The sequence below is a fragment of the Cavia porcellus genome, unplaced genomic scaffold, assembly GCF_034190915.1.
Source record: "Cavia porcellus strain 051 isolate PalLab524CR breed Dunkin Hartley unplaced genomic scaffold, mCavPor4.1 scaffold_6, whole genome shotgun sequence".
In the NCBI taxonomy this organism is placed as follows: domain Eukaryota; kingdom Metazoa; phylum Chordata; class Mammalia; order Rodentia; family Caviidae; genus Cavia; species Cavia porcellus.
In genome coordinates, this window is record NW_026947489.1 from 28,623,012 (window position 1) to 28,640,089 (window position 17,078).

Consider the following 17,078-nt stretch of genomic DNA (forward strand, 5'->3'; position numbering starts at 1 on the left):
ACACCTGGTGCTGGAGAAACAGGGGAGGAACCAGAGACAGGCGAGACACGGTCGCACCCTCCAGACAGGAGCCCTTAGAATAAGCCAATGTCATGGCTTGGCTGTCCCTATCAGGCAGCAGCCAGGGATGGGTGTCTAACAGTCAATCCTACTGGGTCCACATGTCCCAACTTAAGGTTCAAGTGAAATGTGGTTAAAGAAGGAGGCCTTGTCCTAGGCCAAGTAGCCATTTCTTCTGCCCTGAAATCCCTAAATGCCCGGGACTGATAGACACAGCAAGCCAGATCATAAGCATCAAGGAAATTAGCTCCCATCCACACCAGAATTGGGGTCATCCTATGGCTGGCTGTCAGCCCCTGACTGATGGTCTCTCTCAGCTGCAGGCACAGGGGCTACTGTGGACCAGTTTTTGGAACAGACAAGTGTTCTACAGCCTGCTACTGAGGCCACTGTCACTGATGTCTGGTTCATCTGATCCCAAGTCGGGCTGCCCCTTCCATGTGGCAAGAATTGTGCTCTAACTGGATCGTGGCCCTACCCTGCTCCCTGCCTGAGTGAGGCAGACAGGGCAGGGGCCCAGAGTCACCAAGAAGATGCTTGCTCACTGTGAGGGGTGCCCAAGCTGACGAGCTCGCTGTGTCAGTTACCCAGAGAGATGGACTGCTTTGCTTTTTAACCAAGAGCCTGGAATGACAGATGACCTTGGAGACTGTCATGCATTTGGAAGTGCATTTGTATTGTAAAGTGCTTTGCTTCACTCTGTACATATGGTCACTTGTCCCCATCACTTCCCACAGCCACAAGGCCACTGAGCCCTGCCTGTCCATGGAAGGTGGCTCCATTCCACTCCATGGACTCTGGCTATGGCTACAGCCATAAAGAACCAGGCCACTCACTCCCAGCCTCTTGCAGGGGGTGAGAGTCCTCAGCCTGGACTCTGTGCAGGGTTGCTGGTGGTTTCAGTGCCACCCCTGGATGGTCCTGAGCATCACAGCCCCCAAAGGCTCCAGAACACATGATGATGCTGTCTCCATGTAGACTCACAGCCACAGGGAAAAGGGCTGGCAGGGCCCAGCTGGGCATCTCCCACCATCACTGGGGTCTGTGCTGCCTTCGCAGCTGCCGCCGCTGCACAGCTTGGCGCAGGGCCTCCAGAAGCTGCTTCCGGTTGTTGCAGATGTTGTAACGTGTCAGGTGCAGCAGCTTGTCCGTATCCTCAGGGCTGTATGTCACCTTGGTGTAGTGGTATGGGGAGCTCGTAGAGGACAGTTCCACCTCCCCAGCTGCCTTCTCCTCAGGTGTCCGCCGCACCCCTGCAAAGACAAGGCAACCTGGGCAGGGAGAGGACTACATTGGGGAAGGAGTCTGGGCCACTGCAGAGAGGTAGGGTAGAAGAGGGGGTATCTGTGGCTCACCAGGGGCCGAGTATTCCTGGAAGGAGTCATTGACCAGAGGGAAGTGGAGCACAATGGGGGCTTCAGGCTGGGTGGGGTCGCAGAAGGCATGGCACTCCTGAGGGTGGCTTTGCTCCTCAGGGCTGGGCGAGATATGAGGGAATGGAATCCCCTGCTCCTTACAGAAGTGGTCCAGGAGCTGCAGCTGCTGCAGGGCGTGCAGAAGGGTCATTAGCAGGAGGCAGATGCATAGGACCTACTGTCCGTAGGCTGAGGTGGAGACTACAGTGGATCCCAGGGGCGGGCCCACCATGACAAAAGCTATGACCTGACACTGCTTGCCATGCAGTCCTTAGTTTGGGGAAGTTGGGGGCAAATGTCTCTCACTGGAGCAACACAGAAACTCTCAGCAGCAGGGCCCACAGGGCCAGACCTTCCAGAGGGGTTAGGCACAGGAAAAAGGACTCCAGTCCAAAATGCAGAGGGAAACCTCCCCAGCTGCTCCAGCACCATAGCTCCTGGGCCAGGGAAGGTGCCCTGGTAGGACTCACAGGATCCAGCATACCATTCTACATGGTGTCACTGTCACTCAACCTAAGGTGAGCTGCACCAGACCCTGGACACCAATGGGCCAAGGAAGAGGTCAAGCCAGGGTCACCCACCACCTCCCATCTGTCCTGCAAGAGTACTCACGTGCCCCTTCTAACCTGGAAGGCTCCATGGAGGTTATAGTCCAGTGACAGGATGAGGTCCACATCCCGGGTAGGCTGCAGGAGTGGCAGGCAGCTAGTATTGATGAGGTAGCCGACATCCAACAGACAAAGGTGGGGCTCTGTGGGTGTCAGCTGATTGGGGAACCCATCCAGTTTGGTAGCTGCAAAGGTTTGTGAATGGGGTAAAAGCAGCAGCAACTGTCATGACACTGGGGACCAGACAATGAAGCCCATGGACAGAGACTCTTCAGCCCCAGCTCTGCTCTGCTGCACCCCACATGTTGCAGCACCAACACAAGCAAAGATCAAAGAGTGCTGTGCTCTAGGAAGGGAGGGACACTGTAGAGCTGGGACTAAGGCAGAAAAACCGCTACCTTTCCAGGTGGAAAAGTGGGGGTGGTGGAAATAGTCCTTGTGGAAATGGAGACCATGCAGAAAATTGTGGGTGGCCTGGGCCAGTGGGCGCCTTGTGAGAAGATCGGTGAAGAACTCAGCAATCCGGCCAGCTGCTGTGGGTGGTTCTTCCATCTTCACATGAGGAACCTGCTCCTTGTCTGATCAGCAAGAGTATTGGGGAAATAAGGCTCATGGGTCCTTATCCCAGTCTCTGTGTGAAGGGGGAAACACTGAGGTCCCTCGAGCCACCACCCTCAGTGTGCTGCCCAAGCACCTACCCAGGTTGGCCCGATCCTGGGCCCAGCGGTCCCAGAACTGGCTGGGGTCTGAGGACCAGTACAAGCTGTCCTGGAGGTTGGCTGCATACAGGTTGCTCCAGATACCTGAGGGAGGACCATGAGAAGAGTTCCTGCCCCATCACGATCTGACCATTCCAGGTGGCCCATCCTAGACCAGGATACTTTTTGGGGCTCAGGTCACAGCTCAAGGGTACTCCTCACCTCCATACTTCACCCTGGTGGCCCTTACCTTCCAGGAAGCAGATGCGGGACTCCGGGAGCTGCTTCACCAGCCGTCCCATGAAGAACTCAGAGCCAAAGAGCTCAGAGGGGATGAAGGCCCCATACTTGGGGAAGCCAACCTCAAAGGGGGAGAACTCACACCACTCTGTGAGGAGAGCACTCATCTCAGCTTGGGGCATCCAGAGACACCCACAAACCCACAACAAGCTTTGCTTAGGCAGCCTTGTGACTAGAGGCCCAGGCCTCATTGCTGTGACTTGAGCACAGAAACTGATGCCCTTACCCTCGTTCCACAGGCCTGAGGAGCCCCAGTAGGACAAGTCTCTGGGACCTGGCCCAGAAGAGACTGGTGTAAGACCTGCTTCCCACACACATGCCTCACCTTCACCCCACAAGAGCAGGTATCTGTGTTTTGGGGCCACTTACCTCCAAACTCAAAGGTTGTCAGGCTCTGCTCCTTGGTATTGAGGGCACAGTAGATGGGCAGAGGGTTCTGGCCACGACTCAGGGCCTCTCGTTGATCTGAGAGCCTGTGGTCATGAGGCTGAGGGAAGAGCATCAGAACCTAAGTGTGCCGCTTCCTGGGTCCAAACCTTTCCTGCCCAACCCCCAGGAAGGGACAGATCCAGTCCACATACCCCATCATGCAGCAGTGCCTCATTGATGAGGGCCCACAGGTTGGTGAAGCAGGGAGGGTGGCCCAGGCGGGTACGCTCAGCCAGCTCCTGTTTATACCGCCACAGCTTGCTAGGAGCCAACACACCCAGCTTACTCTTTGTCACCTGTGTCTTCAACAACTCAGTGGGCCTCGCCAGGTCCTTCTGAGACCACTCTGGGTCCTCATAGAGGTTAGCCAAGGCCCTAGGAAAAGGGGAGGTAGGGTCAGAGGTCTTATACAAAGAACCCCGTCTGGGCTGCACCTATTAACTTCTCTTTTGGAGCAAGCAGTCCTCTGGAGCATCTCTCCCTGTTGTGTTTGCCACCCAGCCTCCTGGTTTGTTTGAGGCCTGTGAGATTCAGCTGCCTTATCACCCACACCTCCTCCCACCCAGACCCAGTGCCACCCCACTGGCTCCAGTATTCAACCTGCCAATAGCTCACCAGGTGGAACCTGAGGCCCCTGTGATGTAGGAGATGCAGTCCAGGAGGCCCAGCTCTTTCAGACCAGCCAGCTGTCCATAGAGTGATGTCATTGCCCGGATCCCACCACCCGTGGCCATAATGGCTACCACTGGGATCTGGAAAAGAGGGTAGCCAATCTCAGAGGCTCAAGGAATGGGGAAGGCCATGCTCCATGAAAAGGAGGTAACAATCAAGGGCCCTTCAGCCCCCAAAGCCAGTCCAGATGTGATTAGGGGCCTGGGACAGTTGTGAGTCAGCGGTGCTAGGAAGATCTGTTTAGGAACAGCCTCCCAAGGGCCAGGCTTCTCTACTCATGAGGGCCCCAGGGTATATAGGTCATTTGCCCCTGCCCCAAAGGCCTGAAGAACTCTGATAGAATCAATCTCTGGGATCTGGCGCAGGAGAGGAGAGTGTAAGAGCTACCTCCTGCACACAGCTTGGTTACCTTCACCCTACAAAAGCACAGGCCCTACTCTAACAAGTACTACACCTCATCACTTCTGCTCATGTTCCTGGGGAGTCTAAGACCACTTTCTGGAAGTTCTTGGGCCACTTTAAGAGTCTCAATAGTCCATCTCCCTGCCTGCACCAAGCCATTCCCCTACGAGATGAACCAAGCTGATGTGAACCTTCTGGGACCTCCAAGACAGGAGGCTGTTCTCTACCAGAGGTCTGTATTACTTATCAGTTACACTGGGCCCAGTCCCAAACCTGGGCTAGGCCAGGGACCACAAACACAAGGAAAGAAAGCTAGCCCACCAGGGACATTCCTTTGTGTGAGCTCCAGATGCCTTGTGTAATGCTCCACACACACAACCCTGATGACATCAGTGGAAAGAAGTCAAGCTGAGCTGGCACGCAGGAGGAAGCTATGACCTCAGGTTGGCACCAGCTCTGGACCATTCATAGAACAGCCAGGTACATCATTCAGCCTTGGGTGCAAGCGAGCCCACAGTGACCCGCCCTAGACCTGCTCAGACCCCAAGCACCAAACCTCATCCTCCTGTAGGTCTCTGTCCAGCTGTAGGGCCTGCTTTAGGGCTGTAGCCACCACCTGCTTCCGCCTGTTCAGGAAGGCCTGCTCCTCGGTGCAGGGCCCACTGCCCAGCCGCACAGCCAGCTCCCTTGGGCTGGAGGAGAAGAAACATCTGGGATGCCGCTCTTGGCACTCCCAGAGGACAGGAAGCTGGGTCTGCCTTCCTGCCAGCTGCAACCTTCTCCTCTCTACTCTCATTCCTTCCCCTTTCTCCCCTCCCACTTGACTCTGCATGTGACACCTGTGAAGTGAGGGGAAAGTAAGCCCAGCCCATGAGTTGACAGCAGGGGCAATACAGCAAAGCATACTCGTGGGCCTGGGACTGTAGTGACAGAGGAGTCCATGCTGATGCCAGGTGCAGGGAGCTGGCACAGTGAATCCCACTTCAGTCCCATCTTCTTTTCCTCACCCACCAACTCCAAAAGTGGTGACAGAAAAGAAGGACAGGTAGTCCAATGGTCCCTTCTCTGTGTGGGGAGAAGCTGCTCTCCAACACAGGGAGGGCTGATGGGTGACCCTTCTTGAAAAGGGATTTATGATCCAGCTATACAGCCTCTACTTAAAAAGGGTACAGCACCCCTTCTCCTTGCTGTTTGCACCCCAAAGCCTGGTCCAGTTCACATTCCCCAACCTGTTCATGCAACCAAACATTTATCCAGCACTTCCTGAGTGCTGGGCACTAGGCTAGGCCCACTGTTCTGTCTAGAGTAGAAATGCCAAGTGCCACATCTAAGAAAAAGACATGCTCTACCTGTGAGCCAAGCCCTGTAGCCCTGGAGGGTTAACTTGCCATGAGCCACCCCCTCTCTCCACTGGACCAGCCACCTGCTCCTCACTCTTGCCACTTCCCTGTGGCTTCCATGTCCCTGCCAGGTCTCTTACCCTTCTTCTTTCTTCAGTTCCACCCTCAGCATAGGTTCCTGAAATCATAAATGCTGCTGTCACAAAGGGTGGCCACTTCCATCCAACCTGTTCCTTGAATTGGTTTCTGTGCACCCAACTTGACCCCTCATGTCCCTAGACTTCTGAGCAGTCCCCCAGAGCCTCCCCTTCAGTAAGAGGCCTTTGATGCCAGGGTCAGTCCCATCCCTGCACCCAGCTCTCCTCTGGATACTAGTACCTGGGATGTGGGGAAGACTAGCTTCACCAGCTGGCCAGAGGGTAGGGTCTGCAGTGGCACCTTCAGTTGCTCTTGGGGGTCATCCTACAGGGGGATGAAGGGCAAGCACCCCAGGAGTCTTTACCCTTCTTCTCTTAGTAAGGACCCCACCCGTTCCTGGCAGCAAGAGAGGAGCCTCAGGGAGAGAAGTAGGTGGCCAGCATCTCCAACTTCACCCAAGACAGTGGCCCTAGGTAAGCAGAGGCCACGTGGGAGGAGATATGGAAGGAAGGAAGTGGGAGGCTCTGGCGTCCAGCTCCCAAGGGCAGGCACATTACCTGCAGGTGAATGCTCAGCTCTTGCTCCCAAGAGGCCAGACAGTGGAACAGGAAAGAGCTGGTGCCCTTAGAGGCCTCCTGCATACCTTCACAGGCTCCTGGAACCACAAGCTGAACTCTCCTTTCTGACCCTAGAAATGGGAACCAAAGCAGAGGCCAAGGATGTCATCCTTGCTCAGAGTCCCTCACTGAGCCTTCCTTCTCTCTTCCCTTCCTTCCCTGTCTCCTCTAAAATGAAGATCTGGGTGAGGGCCTAGCCCTGACTGGGAGATGGAGTCCCAACCACAACCCTTGCAGACTATGGGGAAAACCCAGGTCCTGCATGGATTTATCCCAAGCCACACTCTTGCCTGTGGGAAATGAAGACAGCTAGTACAAGGTCCCTTCAAGGTCCCTCAGAAGAAGGAAGACTAGGAATGGAAGTGGAGGGCTGTTGCAGTAGATCACAGACTCACCTTCCCGGTCCCCCACCTCTTTCAGCTGAACATACAAGCAAGAGAGCTCCCGGGCCTGAGTTGGGGAGAGCATCTCAGATACCAGCGCAGGCCCCCTGCATCCTCACCCCTGCCCCTCAGCCTCAGTCACCAAGCCCTGCTTGGGCTGGTTCTCTTCTGAGGCACAATCACCCAGGGGCCCCAGCCACCTGGAGCATGGCTCCTGACTTACCACCAGGATGCCGTTGCTGACCAGACATTCTGCACAGTCTGTCCTGGAAAGAGCCCCAGAGACCTTAGCAAGGGCCCAGGTCTTCACAGTCCCTAAGCCCAAAGCCTGGGTACTCCTCCTGCACCAGGGAGAGCACCCAGGAGGAAGCACCACATTCCTGCCCAGCCTGTCCCATGCCCGACTCACAGGCTCTGCAGCCGAAACTCTACTTCCAGCTGCATCTCACCCTGGAGAGAAAGAGGAGTTAGAGAGAGGAGTGTACGTGTGTGTGCATGTATGCATGCATGTATTCCAATCTAGACATGAGCTGGGCCTGCTGAGGCTGCAGTGATGGGGAGGAGCCACTGTCCCTCTTTGGGTTGCTCTGTCCACATTCTTTGGGTCCTCTTTTGACACACCTGTAACACCAGTACTCAGGAAGCTGAGGCAGGAGGACCACAAATTCAAGGCCAGCGTGGGCCACAGTGAGTCTGAGGCCAGTCTGGACTACATGGTGAGACCCTGTCTCAACCCCCCATTCTCCCCAAACGAAATATAAAAAGCTACCCTTTAGCTCTTCTAGAAGCCAAGAAAGAAGTCTAGGGACAGGACGCTCCTTGGTTACAAGCTGTTCCTAGCTGACAGTGGCCCTGGGGTGCCAGGGATGCCTGCCATGCACTGGAGAAGAGGGGCCTGCCTTGCCTCAGTGTTCAGGGAGAAGCTCTGGCGCTGGAACTCCCCAGCTTGCAGGGTCCCTGCATCAAACAGCACTGATAACACTGCATCATCCTTGGTACACAGGTCTTGGTCAAAGACTTTCAGTTCCAGGATATTCTGAAAGGGTCCACAAAAAGATGTCTATAAGGAGGAGGAATGAATGCGACAGTGAGCAGGGTAGGGGTCAGGAGGCTAGGAAAGAGCAAGTGACCATGATACATGGGGACAGACAGCAGGGCCAGCTTGATGCCTGGACCACCTTGAGCTGGCTGTGGATTCGGAAGCGAAAGGTTTGGTTCCAGACCGGGTCTCTGCTGTTCTTGACGGTGCGCGTCCGCAGCCTGTGGCTGGAGGCTGTGGGCAGCCACAGAGTCACGTAGCAGTCAGAGGGGCTCACTGCAAGGTGGAAGAACAAGCACCAAGGACCAGGGACTTAGCTCAGCAGTGTAAGTGCCTGCCTGGCAAGCACAAGGTCATGAGTTCGATCCCCAGTACCAAAAAAAAAAAAAAAAAAAAACCACCCATGATGGTGAAGAGACTTCCCAGCCCTGCCACCAGAGACCACTTCTCCCAGCACCTGCAAATTATGCCCATGAGGCTAGACCCTCTGCCCCTTCTCCCCAGAACTGCTCCACCTTTTCCCACTGGCACAAGCCTGCTGGTGCCCACTGTAATGTCTTCCTCCCCCAGCCAGCACAAGGCCAGTGGCACAGCATACTCACTCAGGTCCTTGGAGGGCAGGCCATGGGCTTGCAGGACACGCACAATGAAGAGACAGGTCCCAGGGACCTTTACCTGCAGGAGGGAGAAGGGTATGTTTGCTGCCTGCAGATGGGACCACAGCAAAGACTAAGCCAGTCCTGTGAGGTGTAACTGAATCAAAGATTCAGGCCCACTCAGGCCCAGGTCCACCCTCCATGCCATCACAATCCTGAGCCAACAAGAGACAGTCGTACTGACACCTGGCTACACTGAGCAGGGCCGCACCAGGGCTCTATGTACATTCACTTACTTACCACACCACAGTCTGTGCAGAGAAATAAATATGATGAGTGACCTCACAAGGAAACTGAGGCAGAGGAGCAGTCATCTGCCTGAGATCTACTAGGGACTGGTTGGCTCCTATTTATGCCCACACCTAGCTGCTTCTATTTCCTTTAGCCTTTCCACCCTACACCCCCTAAGCAGCTTTGGCACTGGTCAAGGGCAGCAGGGCATATTAGCTACCTTGAAGGAAGGGACATGTCAGGGTCTAGACACACCTGTCCCTCTGCTATCCATCCCATCCTGGAAACTAGCTCTCTGCACAGTGGGAACAGTGGCTACCATCCTCCAGGTCCTACAATGACCCCTAAAGAGCTCTCTCTAAACCCACTCCCTGGTTCTGGGGATGTAGACGCTGGCTTGTGTGCTTGGGAAAAGGAAGCCTGTGTCAACTGGTCCTTCCTGTTGGTTCCCATCCCTGCCTCTGGAAGGACACCAACAGATCCAGTCCAGGGAGTTCCAAGGCCTGGGCCGAGCCAGAAAAGCTCATCGCCTGCAGCAGGGCTCCCACACCCCAAGCAACTGAGTCAGGAGGAATATCAAGCAGCACTTCCCGGGGCACATTACAGGGCAGAAAGTCCCTCAACCAAGGGACTCTGCCTTGCCTCTGCTCACTGCATAAGTCCCACAGTCAGCCTAGTCATACCTAGAGACCATAGCTTCTCTAAGAAACAGCAGAAAGCTGGCAAAACATAGGGGCAAGGTTCAAAGTTAAAAGTTGGCTAAAAGTCACTCCTGGCTGGCAGAGGCCTCTGTGATGCCAGGGTTGCCTGGGCCATGAACTGGAGAAGAGAGGCCTATGCCAGATACCCTCCATAGTGGGTACAGTGCCCATGAAGCCTTACCAGAGCCATGAAGCTGAGTCCTCAGAAGCAAGAACGATGGGGCAATGGCCACAGGAGCAAGGACTGCTGCCTTTAAACCCCAGCCAGGTGTCCTGGATGGCTGGAGCACCTCCCTGGTCCTGCCTACCTGCCACCTCCTCTCCACCCAAGTCCACGCCCACTGCAGAACCAGCCCACAGTCCCGGAAACCAGGTACCTTCAGCCTATATGGAGCTGCTGACACACTCATGGTGCAAGCCCCAGATCCTCAATGACCCAGATGTCCCACGTGTAGCCTGCCCCAGCCAGCCCTGCCTTGAAGGAGGAAGCTCTAGAAGAGCTTGTTGTCAGGGTTAAGCTGAAGGAAAGCAGAACCTGGGGCCTAGAGCAGCAGTGAACTGAGATGCCAAGTGCTCGACATCAGCAGGACCTTTCATAACCTCCTGGTGCCAGTACGACAGGAATGCTCAGTCCCAACTGAAGCCTCTGGCCAATCTGAGAAGTAGTACAGGCTCCATCCACACCTGGCCGGGGACTGGCTTTGCCACGTAAGCAGCCCTTCAAACCTATGTCTGGGTCTGGGCTGCCTCCACCTTTGGGGAAGAGGAGGCCAGAGATGAGCCTGAGCAATGACACTGAGAGACAGGGTCACTTTCTGCTCTTCAGAAGGGTGGCGAAGGACACGTCCTTCAGCCTCAGAAGGAGAATCCCAGGAGGAACAGGACTTCTGTCCTTTCCTGCCTGTGTCTACTGTAGGGTAAACAGGGTTTACCTGCTGTCCAAGATTGAGAAGAAAGCAAACCAGAGTAAAGCCAGGAATGGTGCCAGGGGCCACGAGCCAATGGGGCTTCAGCCAAGCAGTCACAAGTGAACTGAGGCCAACTTGCCCACCATAGGGAAGGGCAGCCAGGGTTGTTGTGGATAGTGCTTTTGGGCAATAGACAGCTCCCTAGGTCTGCATCTGGCCTATAGCCGCATCAGCATCAACCAGAGATTTTTACCTAAACCTTCACATTCTCACTAGGCCGCAGAAAGCAACTGTGACGGAGAATCAGAACAGGTGAATTACAGATTGTTTTATTGACTATTTCCTCTGTGCTGGCCCATACTGGCCTCCCAAATATTATCTCCATCCCCACAACAACCCTTAAGGAGGATCATTATTATTTCTGCTTTGAGGCCGGGGACATCAATGCCAACAGGTGGTGATGTGCCCTAGGTCACAGTATGGGTAACTGCTGGACCTGATCCCTACTCCTTCTCACCTGTGTGGCAACTTCCTGGCACCCTCCCGAAGACTTGCCTAGCACCTCCTGACTGCATCCCAACCCTTGCTGGCTCTGGGCCAGCAGCAGCAAATTTTCAAACTCCAGATTGTCACTGTAGTTGATGAGGCCAGGAGGGACTTGACCTTTCTCCTAAGCTGTCCTTGGTGGTATCTACAGGACACCATCAGTTGAGGCCTGCAGCCTTCGTGAGAGAGTCGAGCAGCTGGAAGTAACTGTACTTGAGGTCGTATTCCATGTCATACCAGAAATTCACTGTGGGGAGAATAGGGACCTGAACATGAGGGTCCATGTTTTAAACTGGAGCCCTCAACTTTCCCCAGATCCCCTGCTGGCCTGCTCAGCCTGCCCCAGATGCTTCTCACCAGCAATGCAACCATGGGACTGCTGGACATGGTGGAACCACAGAGCTGGCAGGTACAGCAGCTCACCAGCCTGCACTGTGCAGCACAGGGCCTGCGTCTGGCTGTAACTCGGGTATTGCGTCAGGTCTGGAGCCAGGGGGTCCAAGGGGATCCAGGGCACCTAGGACACAGCAAGTGCAGGAGGGAACAGGCCCCCAGGTCCAAACCCTCCAGCTCTGTTCTTCTAAAGGTAAATACCATGGATCCCTCCTTTGCTCAGTACTACAAGGCCTAAGAATTAACATCTTTTCAAAGCAAGGTGCCATGTGTCCAGATCTTCTTGCCCTCAGGGCCCTTTTGTCTCCTCAGACAGATACCTTCTCCATGGCTTCTTCGTCCACCATCTTAAAGGTGCCCTCTTCAGTCAGCTGGTAGCTTGCTGGTGTGAACAACTCTGAAAACCCAAAGAAAAGGGTTTTCAGAGCCAGCCTTGCCAGCTCTGCCCCATTCCATCAGGCCCATGTGCTCCCCTGGGTGCAGGGTCAGAGAGTTGAGGTTTCTAGTGCAGTTTAGATCTGTGGCTATGCTTCAGGACTGGACATCAGCCTGCCCAGGTCTCCTGCTGCCCTCCCTCCACTGCAGGCCATCACCTCCATAGCCTCTCCTTTAGAACATATATCCCTACCATAAGGGATAAAGGGCCGGTCACTGGGCGGATGTAACAGAAAGTGTTTCTCTCCAGACACCACACAATACAGGTTCTCATAGTGGTCCTTGTGCACTGTGAACACAGGTTAGGTTGGGAGCAAATCTCCTCCCCTCAGACCTGTACCCTAAAACTACCTATGACAAAAGTAAGAGCACCCAAAGGGTCAGCTGGTTCAAGAAGGTACCAAGGACTCAGGTGTACACCAAGGAACCCAACCCACCAGGACTGGACTCTGGGCAGGCCCTGCACCTCCACCATGAGGGTAAGCAGAGCCAACAGGTTTCTATGTTCCCTGCCCTAGCTAGCCTTCAAAGTGCCTTCCAGGAACCCAGAAGAAACAGCATGCCCCACTCCAAAGGACATGGGTACCCGCCCTGCTGTCAGGGGAGATCCTCTGTAGTGTCCATGTCCCAGAATTCCAAAGGAAGTCTGAGGGATCTGCCAGCCCAAATGCTATCCTATTGACCTTCTGTGCAGGCCTCATCCTCCATCCCTCTACCCTACCGGCTCCTCCCTACCTGTGATCCCCAAACCTACAGGATGTCACTGCGGCTGCCTCCCCAAGCCAAAAGTTCACTGCATCAGGCATCTTTCCTGTAGGGTAGAAGGTAGGTCAGGAAGGCCCCACACAAGGGTGGTCAGGAAGAACCCAGGCAAGAGCAAAGGAATGCAAGGAGTCAGGGAGAATAGGACGAAGGGGCAGAAAGAACAGCAGTAAGCTTCTCTTATGTGTCTATTATTAAGTCTAGGCCAAAGATAGGCTGTGGGCAATACCTGACCTCAGAGAACTCAGCCAACAGCAAAGAAAGAGAACAAAAGAGGGCTGACTCCCTCCTCCCCACTCCACCCAACTCAGCCTCCAGCCAGAGAACACCCCATGCCACCCCACTCCCTCCACTGCCTCCACGCACCCAGAGCCTCAGAGGCCCAAGGTATGTGGGGCTCCAGGTCAGGCAGCAGCTGGGGCAGCTCAGTGGTCAAGTTGGAACATTGCTTCTGCACATAGAGGACTCCCGGGTGCTGGGCCTGGCCCTCTAGCACATCCAGTACGCAGCTCAGGGGCAGGTGTCGCTCTGCAGGCATCACGAAGCGGTCACCTCGTACCACGTCTGCATAACCGTCTGGGGTCACAGCCACACTCACCTCTGTGGAGCCCACAGTGGCTCTGGAGGAACAGACACAGGCTCTCAGGTCAGCTGCCAGAAACCACAGCCCATCCAATACCCCCAGGGAAGCTCCCACCTTAAGTAGGGGAAGGACCACTTCTGAAGGGCTGGCCAGTGCTGCAGGGCATTGCGGATGATGCAGGGCCTGTTGGGGCACACCCAGTCTCTGTAGAAGCAGAGTGGAGTAGGCGGCTGGTCCAGGTAGGGCACAGCAGGAGGTAGGCTGAGCTCTGAGAGACAGCGGAAATGTGGGGCTGAGGGAGCAATACCCAGTCTGCTGCACTGCTACTTGAGGCCGGCCATCCCATGACACTGGGTAATGACCAATGGCTGGCCAAGTGGCCCTGGACAACAACGAAGGCAGGAGAGAGACAGCAGAAGGCACACACACAGAGACGGGCCAGGGCTGTTGCTCAGCTCATAACCCAAACTCCCCACGGGACAGTGTTAGGCCCTGCACAGTGGACACTCAGCCTTGCCACCCAGGAGGGGCCAATCTCCCTGCATCTCTTAGAAGGAAGTCACTGAGGAGGGGAGGGGAGGCCCAGAATGACCTCCATGTGCTGGGCTAGGAAGGGGTTGGGGACAAAGCTCTGGGAAGCCTCCTCCAAAAGTGATGCCAATATGGATACAAAGGGATGACCCAACCACTAGCTCAAGAAGCTTGTAACTCACCTGGGGAGATATGCTATCTGGTGAAGACACAAGAAGGAAGGTGAGGACTGTTTTGGGTCTCACCGCCCTTGGGTACTGGGGATCACCAGGGCTATTTGGACAGCTTATGCAGCAGCTCTCTGCTGGTCCTGTGTCACCCTGTGCCACTCATGACATCCTTTCCCCTGCTCTTGTCATCTTATTATCTCTAATGATGATTCTTCTGTTTCTCAAAGCCACCTCTCTGCCTGCTCTCATCCTCCTTTTAGTCCTCAAATACCACATAAGGCTTCCTTCCTTGACCATCCTTTTTAAAATCACAGTCTGCCTCACACAGGCCTATCCTTTCCCTGCTTTTTCTCCTTAGCCTTACCACCATCTGATATGCTTTATATTTCATGTATCTTTGTCTTCCTCTCCAGAATGATGTAGGCCTAGTACCCAGCATTAGTATATATATAGTAAATATATGCTTAATAGTTGAACGTATCTCAAACATCTGAAGCGGATAGTTGCTGCAGTGAACTAACTAGTTTTTCTGGCTTAACTCCCGTCTGAGAGCACCACCATCTGGACCCAGTCATCTGTAAATACAATTTCACCTTGTCACATGCCTAGTAAAAAATCCTTTGATGTGCTGGGTATGGCACACACCTATAACCCCAGATACTCAGGGGGCTAAGGCAGGAGGATAGCAAGTTTGTGGCCAGCTGGAGCAACTTGTAAGATCCTGTCTCAAAACTTTAAAAGAGGGTTGGGGACGTAACTAAGCACATGTAGGGCCCCAGGTTCAGTTCCCAAGGCCACCCCTACACATACTTTGATGGATTACCACTTCTTACAGAAGACAGACTGCTTGTCACACACTCAAAGTGCTTCATGAGCAAACAAAACCCATTTTTCTACTATGATTTGCTCCAGTTTCACGCCTACTCCTCACCACACACCCCAGCCAATGCTGGACTTCATTGTGACTGCTCACTCAGATTGGAAGGCTTCTCTGGTGGCTTTCACAAGGGCATAGGCCTTTGCTCTGTTACATTCATCCTTCAGGTCTGGCTGAAAGGCCCTGCCCCAGTCAGCACTTATTGTAACCTGCTCCTGATGGCCACGAACTCATCTTCACCACTGACATCATGCTTCACCTCTCAGGGCCACTTCGCCACACTAGTCATCTTTGCCTTGCAATCAGTCAGAAATGTGCAACTTCACATCAGAAACTGGAACTGAACAGAAGACCCTGGTATGTCCAGGAAAACAACTGGCACACATGTGCTTGCTTCCCTTGATAGGGACAAGATGAAACCTGCCATGAAGACATGGGAGGGAAGGAGGAAATGCCAGGTCATCCAAGTAGTCACCTCCAGAGAAGGTGTGATGGCATTCAGTACATCTTCCTGTTGTGTCCATCAGGATTGGGGAGAGGGCAGTCCCATGATTCTCAAAATATGTACAAACTGTCATATTTTATTCTTTGGATTTTCTGCCATTTGTTTTATCTGCTTACCATTTCCTTTAGAGAATGACTGTTAGTGTTTCAAAGTAAGAGAATGTGAGCCAGGGATTTAGCTCAGTGGTGTAAGCACCTGCCTAGCAAGAGGGAGGTTGTGAGTTCAATCACTGGTTCAAAAAAAAAAAGAATGTGAAAAGGGATCCCGTCAAATAACCTAAGAATTCTTCTAAGAATTTAACCAACAAAAATACATCCACAAAGACTCTCCTCCAGGCATGCTGGTTTCTTCACTTCACTAACCATACTGCCACCTAGACTCTGCTGGCCCACACCTCTCTTCTAACCTTCCTTAGGACTTCCTTTTAGTGTGCCCGTGGTTAACTGCCTCTTTACTGAGAAGATAAGCTCTTTGAGCTTTGTCTGTTTGGTGACGTACCCCAAATACAATGCAGAACCTGGTACAGAGAGGTGCTTAAAAAATATTTGCTAAAAGAACACTTAAGTATTGATTGTAGCATTACTAAAACCGACCTACATGGAGATTGGAAACGACCTACAATGTTTAGCTTCATGAGCTGATTAAGTAAATTACAGCGTTCATAGATATGAAAAAGACCCAGGTGGATGGATGTGGAAGACTTCTAGGATGCATGATGCAGAAAAATGTACTTACCCGGCAACTAGTTACAGTATATCAAAAAAGGGCTAGACTCACTCGTGCATGAACATAAAAATCTTTTTGGAAAGATGCAAAGTGGCTAAACGAGTAGCAGGAAAGCTTTTTTTGTGGTATTACTTGGGAATGAAACCAGGGTCTGACTACACTATGCAAATGCTCTCCCACCAAGCTACAGCCAAGCTCCCCACTCTCTTGATAGATTAAGAGCCCCTGTAAAAGCTTACATATATTATATACACAAGTGCCCATATAGCTTCTCCACGGTAATAAACCATGTGAAAGATGGCAAACCTGGCCATAGTAGTGCACATCTGTAGTCCCAGCACTTTGCGAGGCTAAGGCTGGAGGATCTTAGGATAAAGCCCAGCCTGGGCAACTTCGCCAACTCAGATACCTCGTCTCAAAATAAAAAGGCTGAGGATGTAGTTCAGGGTTCAACCCCGAATATACTGCAAAATAAACAAATGCTATAAATAATAAGTGCTATTTTTTAAAAAATATCGTTCCACAGACATGCAACGACGCACTGCCCAGGTTTTCTCAGCACAGGCTAAGCTGGGGAAGCCAGAACTGCACTAGGAAGACCGCGAGACCACAGCGGGCCTTGGGAACACAGTGAGTCGTCACTCCCGGAAGCCAGGACCACCCACGGCCGCCGCACGAGGAGCCGCGGACGCCCCGCTGGCGAGAAGGGCCGTGACCGCACAACACCGCCGCACGAGCCGACTCCGCGGTGGCGGCTGCCCAGGAGCAACGAGGTTCCGGTATCCCAGGGCCCCGCCCACGAAGAGCCACCCCCGCACGCCGCAGCTCTACAAGCACCCACTCACCCCGCGCCTCAGCCGGGAACTCTCGTAAAGCCCGCCTCACAGCGTCCAAAGCCCCAGCCGCCATGACACCTCCGGCCTGTAGCACCGCCCCCCGCGCACGCCAGCCCC

The 17,078-nt window shown here is 53.8% G+C and overlaps 2 protein-coding genes across 10 annotated transcripts in view; one reads left to right on the top strand and one right to left on the bottom strand.

Annotated features, from left to right (window-relative positions):
- Positions 1 to 559, top strand: part of Sptbn5 (spectrin beta, non-erythrocytic 5) — a 39,991-nt gene extending 39,432 nt beyond the window's left edge. The window contains exon 67 of the mRNA XM_063250252.1: positions 378 to 559. The gene's annotated coding sequence lies outside the window, so the exon portion shown is untranslated. The remainder of the gene's footprint in view (positions 1 to 377) is intronic.
- Positions 560 to 715: 156 nt separating this feature from the next.
- On the bottom strand, positions 716 to 17,061 carry LOC106024982 (bifunctional peptidase and (3S)-lysyl hydroxylase JMJD7). Of its 9 annotated transcripts, none has more exons than XM_063250245.1 (25): positions 16,971 to 17,061; positions 13,431 to 13,584; positions 13,100 to 13,353; positions 12,726 to 12,782; positions 12,165 to 12,260; positions 11,857 to 11,933; positions 8,704 to 8,776; positions 8,241 to 8,377; positions 7,967 to 8,098; positions 7,472 to 7,512; positions 7,286 to 7,328; positions 7,075 to 7,129; positions 6,620 to 6,750; positions 6,303 to 6,386; positions 6,065 to 6,102; positions 5,141 to 5,276; positions 4,126 to 4,262; positions 3,663 to 3,885; positions 3,451 to 3,568; positions 3,032 to 3,169; positions 2,782 to 2,886; positions 2,482 to 2,661; positions 2,102 to 2,268; positions 1,416 to 1,602; positions 716 to 1,331 (listed from the first exon to the last, which is right to left on the bottom strand). In XM_063250245.1, exons 1-25 carry the CDS (start codon positions 17,032 to 17,034, stop codon positions 1,093 to 1,095), a joined length of 3,066 nt encoding a protein of 1,021 aa, XP_063106315.1. In that variant the 5' UTR covers positions 17,035 to 17,061; the 3' UTR covers positions 716 to 1,092. The 9 variants fall into 9 exon arrangements, 8 of the variants coding, with proteins under 8 accessions (XP_063106315.1, XP_023423155.1, XP_063106317.1 ...); XM_023567387.2 differs by having other exon boundaries at positions 716 to 1,313; positions 16,971 to 17,047; XM_063250247.1 differs by having other exon boundaries at positions 716 to 1,313; positions 2,088 to 2,268; positions 16,971 to 17,047.
- Positions 17,062 to 17,078: the final 17 nt, after the last annotated feature.

Excerpts from the sequence above, each read along its gene's own strand:
- LOC106024982 (XM_063250245.1), bottom strand. The coding sequence starts at position 17,034 with ATGGCGGCTGGGGCTTTGGACGCTGTGAGGCGGGCTTTACGAGAGTTC. Across the intron at positions 6,387-6,619 it reads AGCTGAGCATTCACCTGCAG|GATGACCCCCAAGAGCAACT; the intron begins GTAATGTGCCTG and ends ATCCCCCTGTAG. Across the intron at positions 1,603-2,101 it reads ACCTCCATGGAGCCTTCCAG|CAGCTGCAGCTCCTGGACCA; the intron begins GTTAGAAGGGGC and ends CACGCCCTGCAG.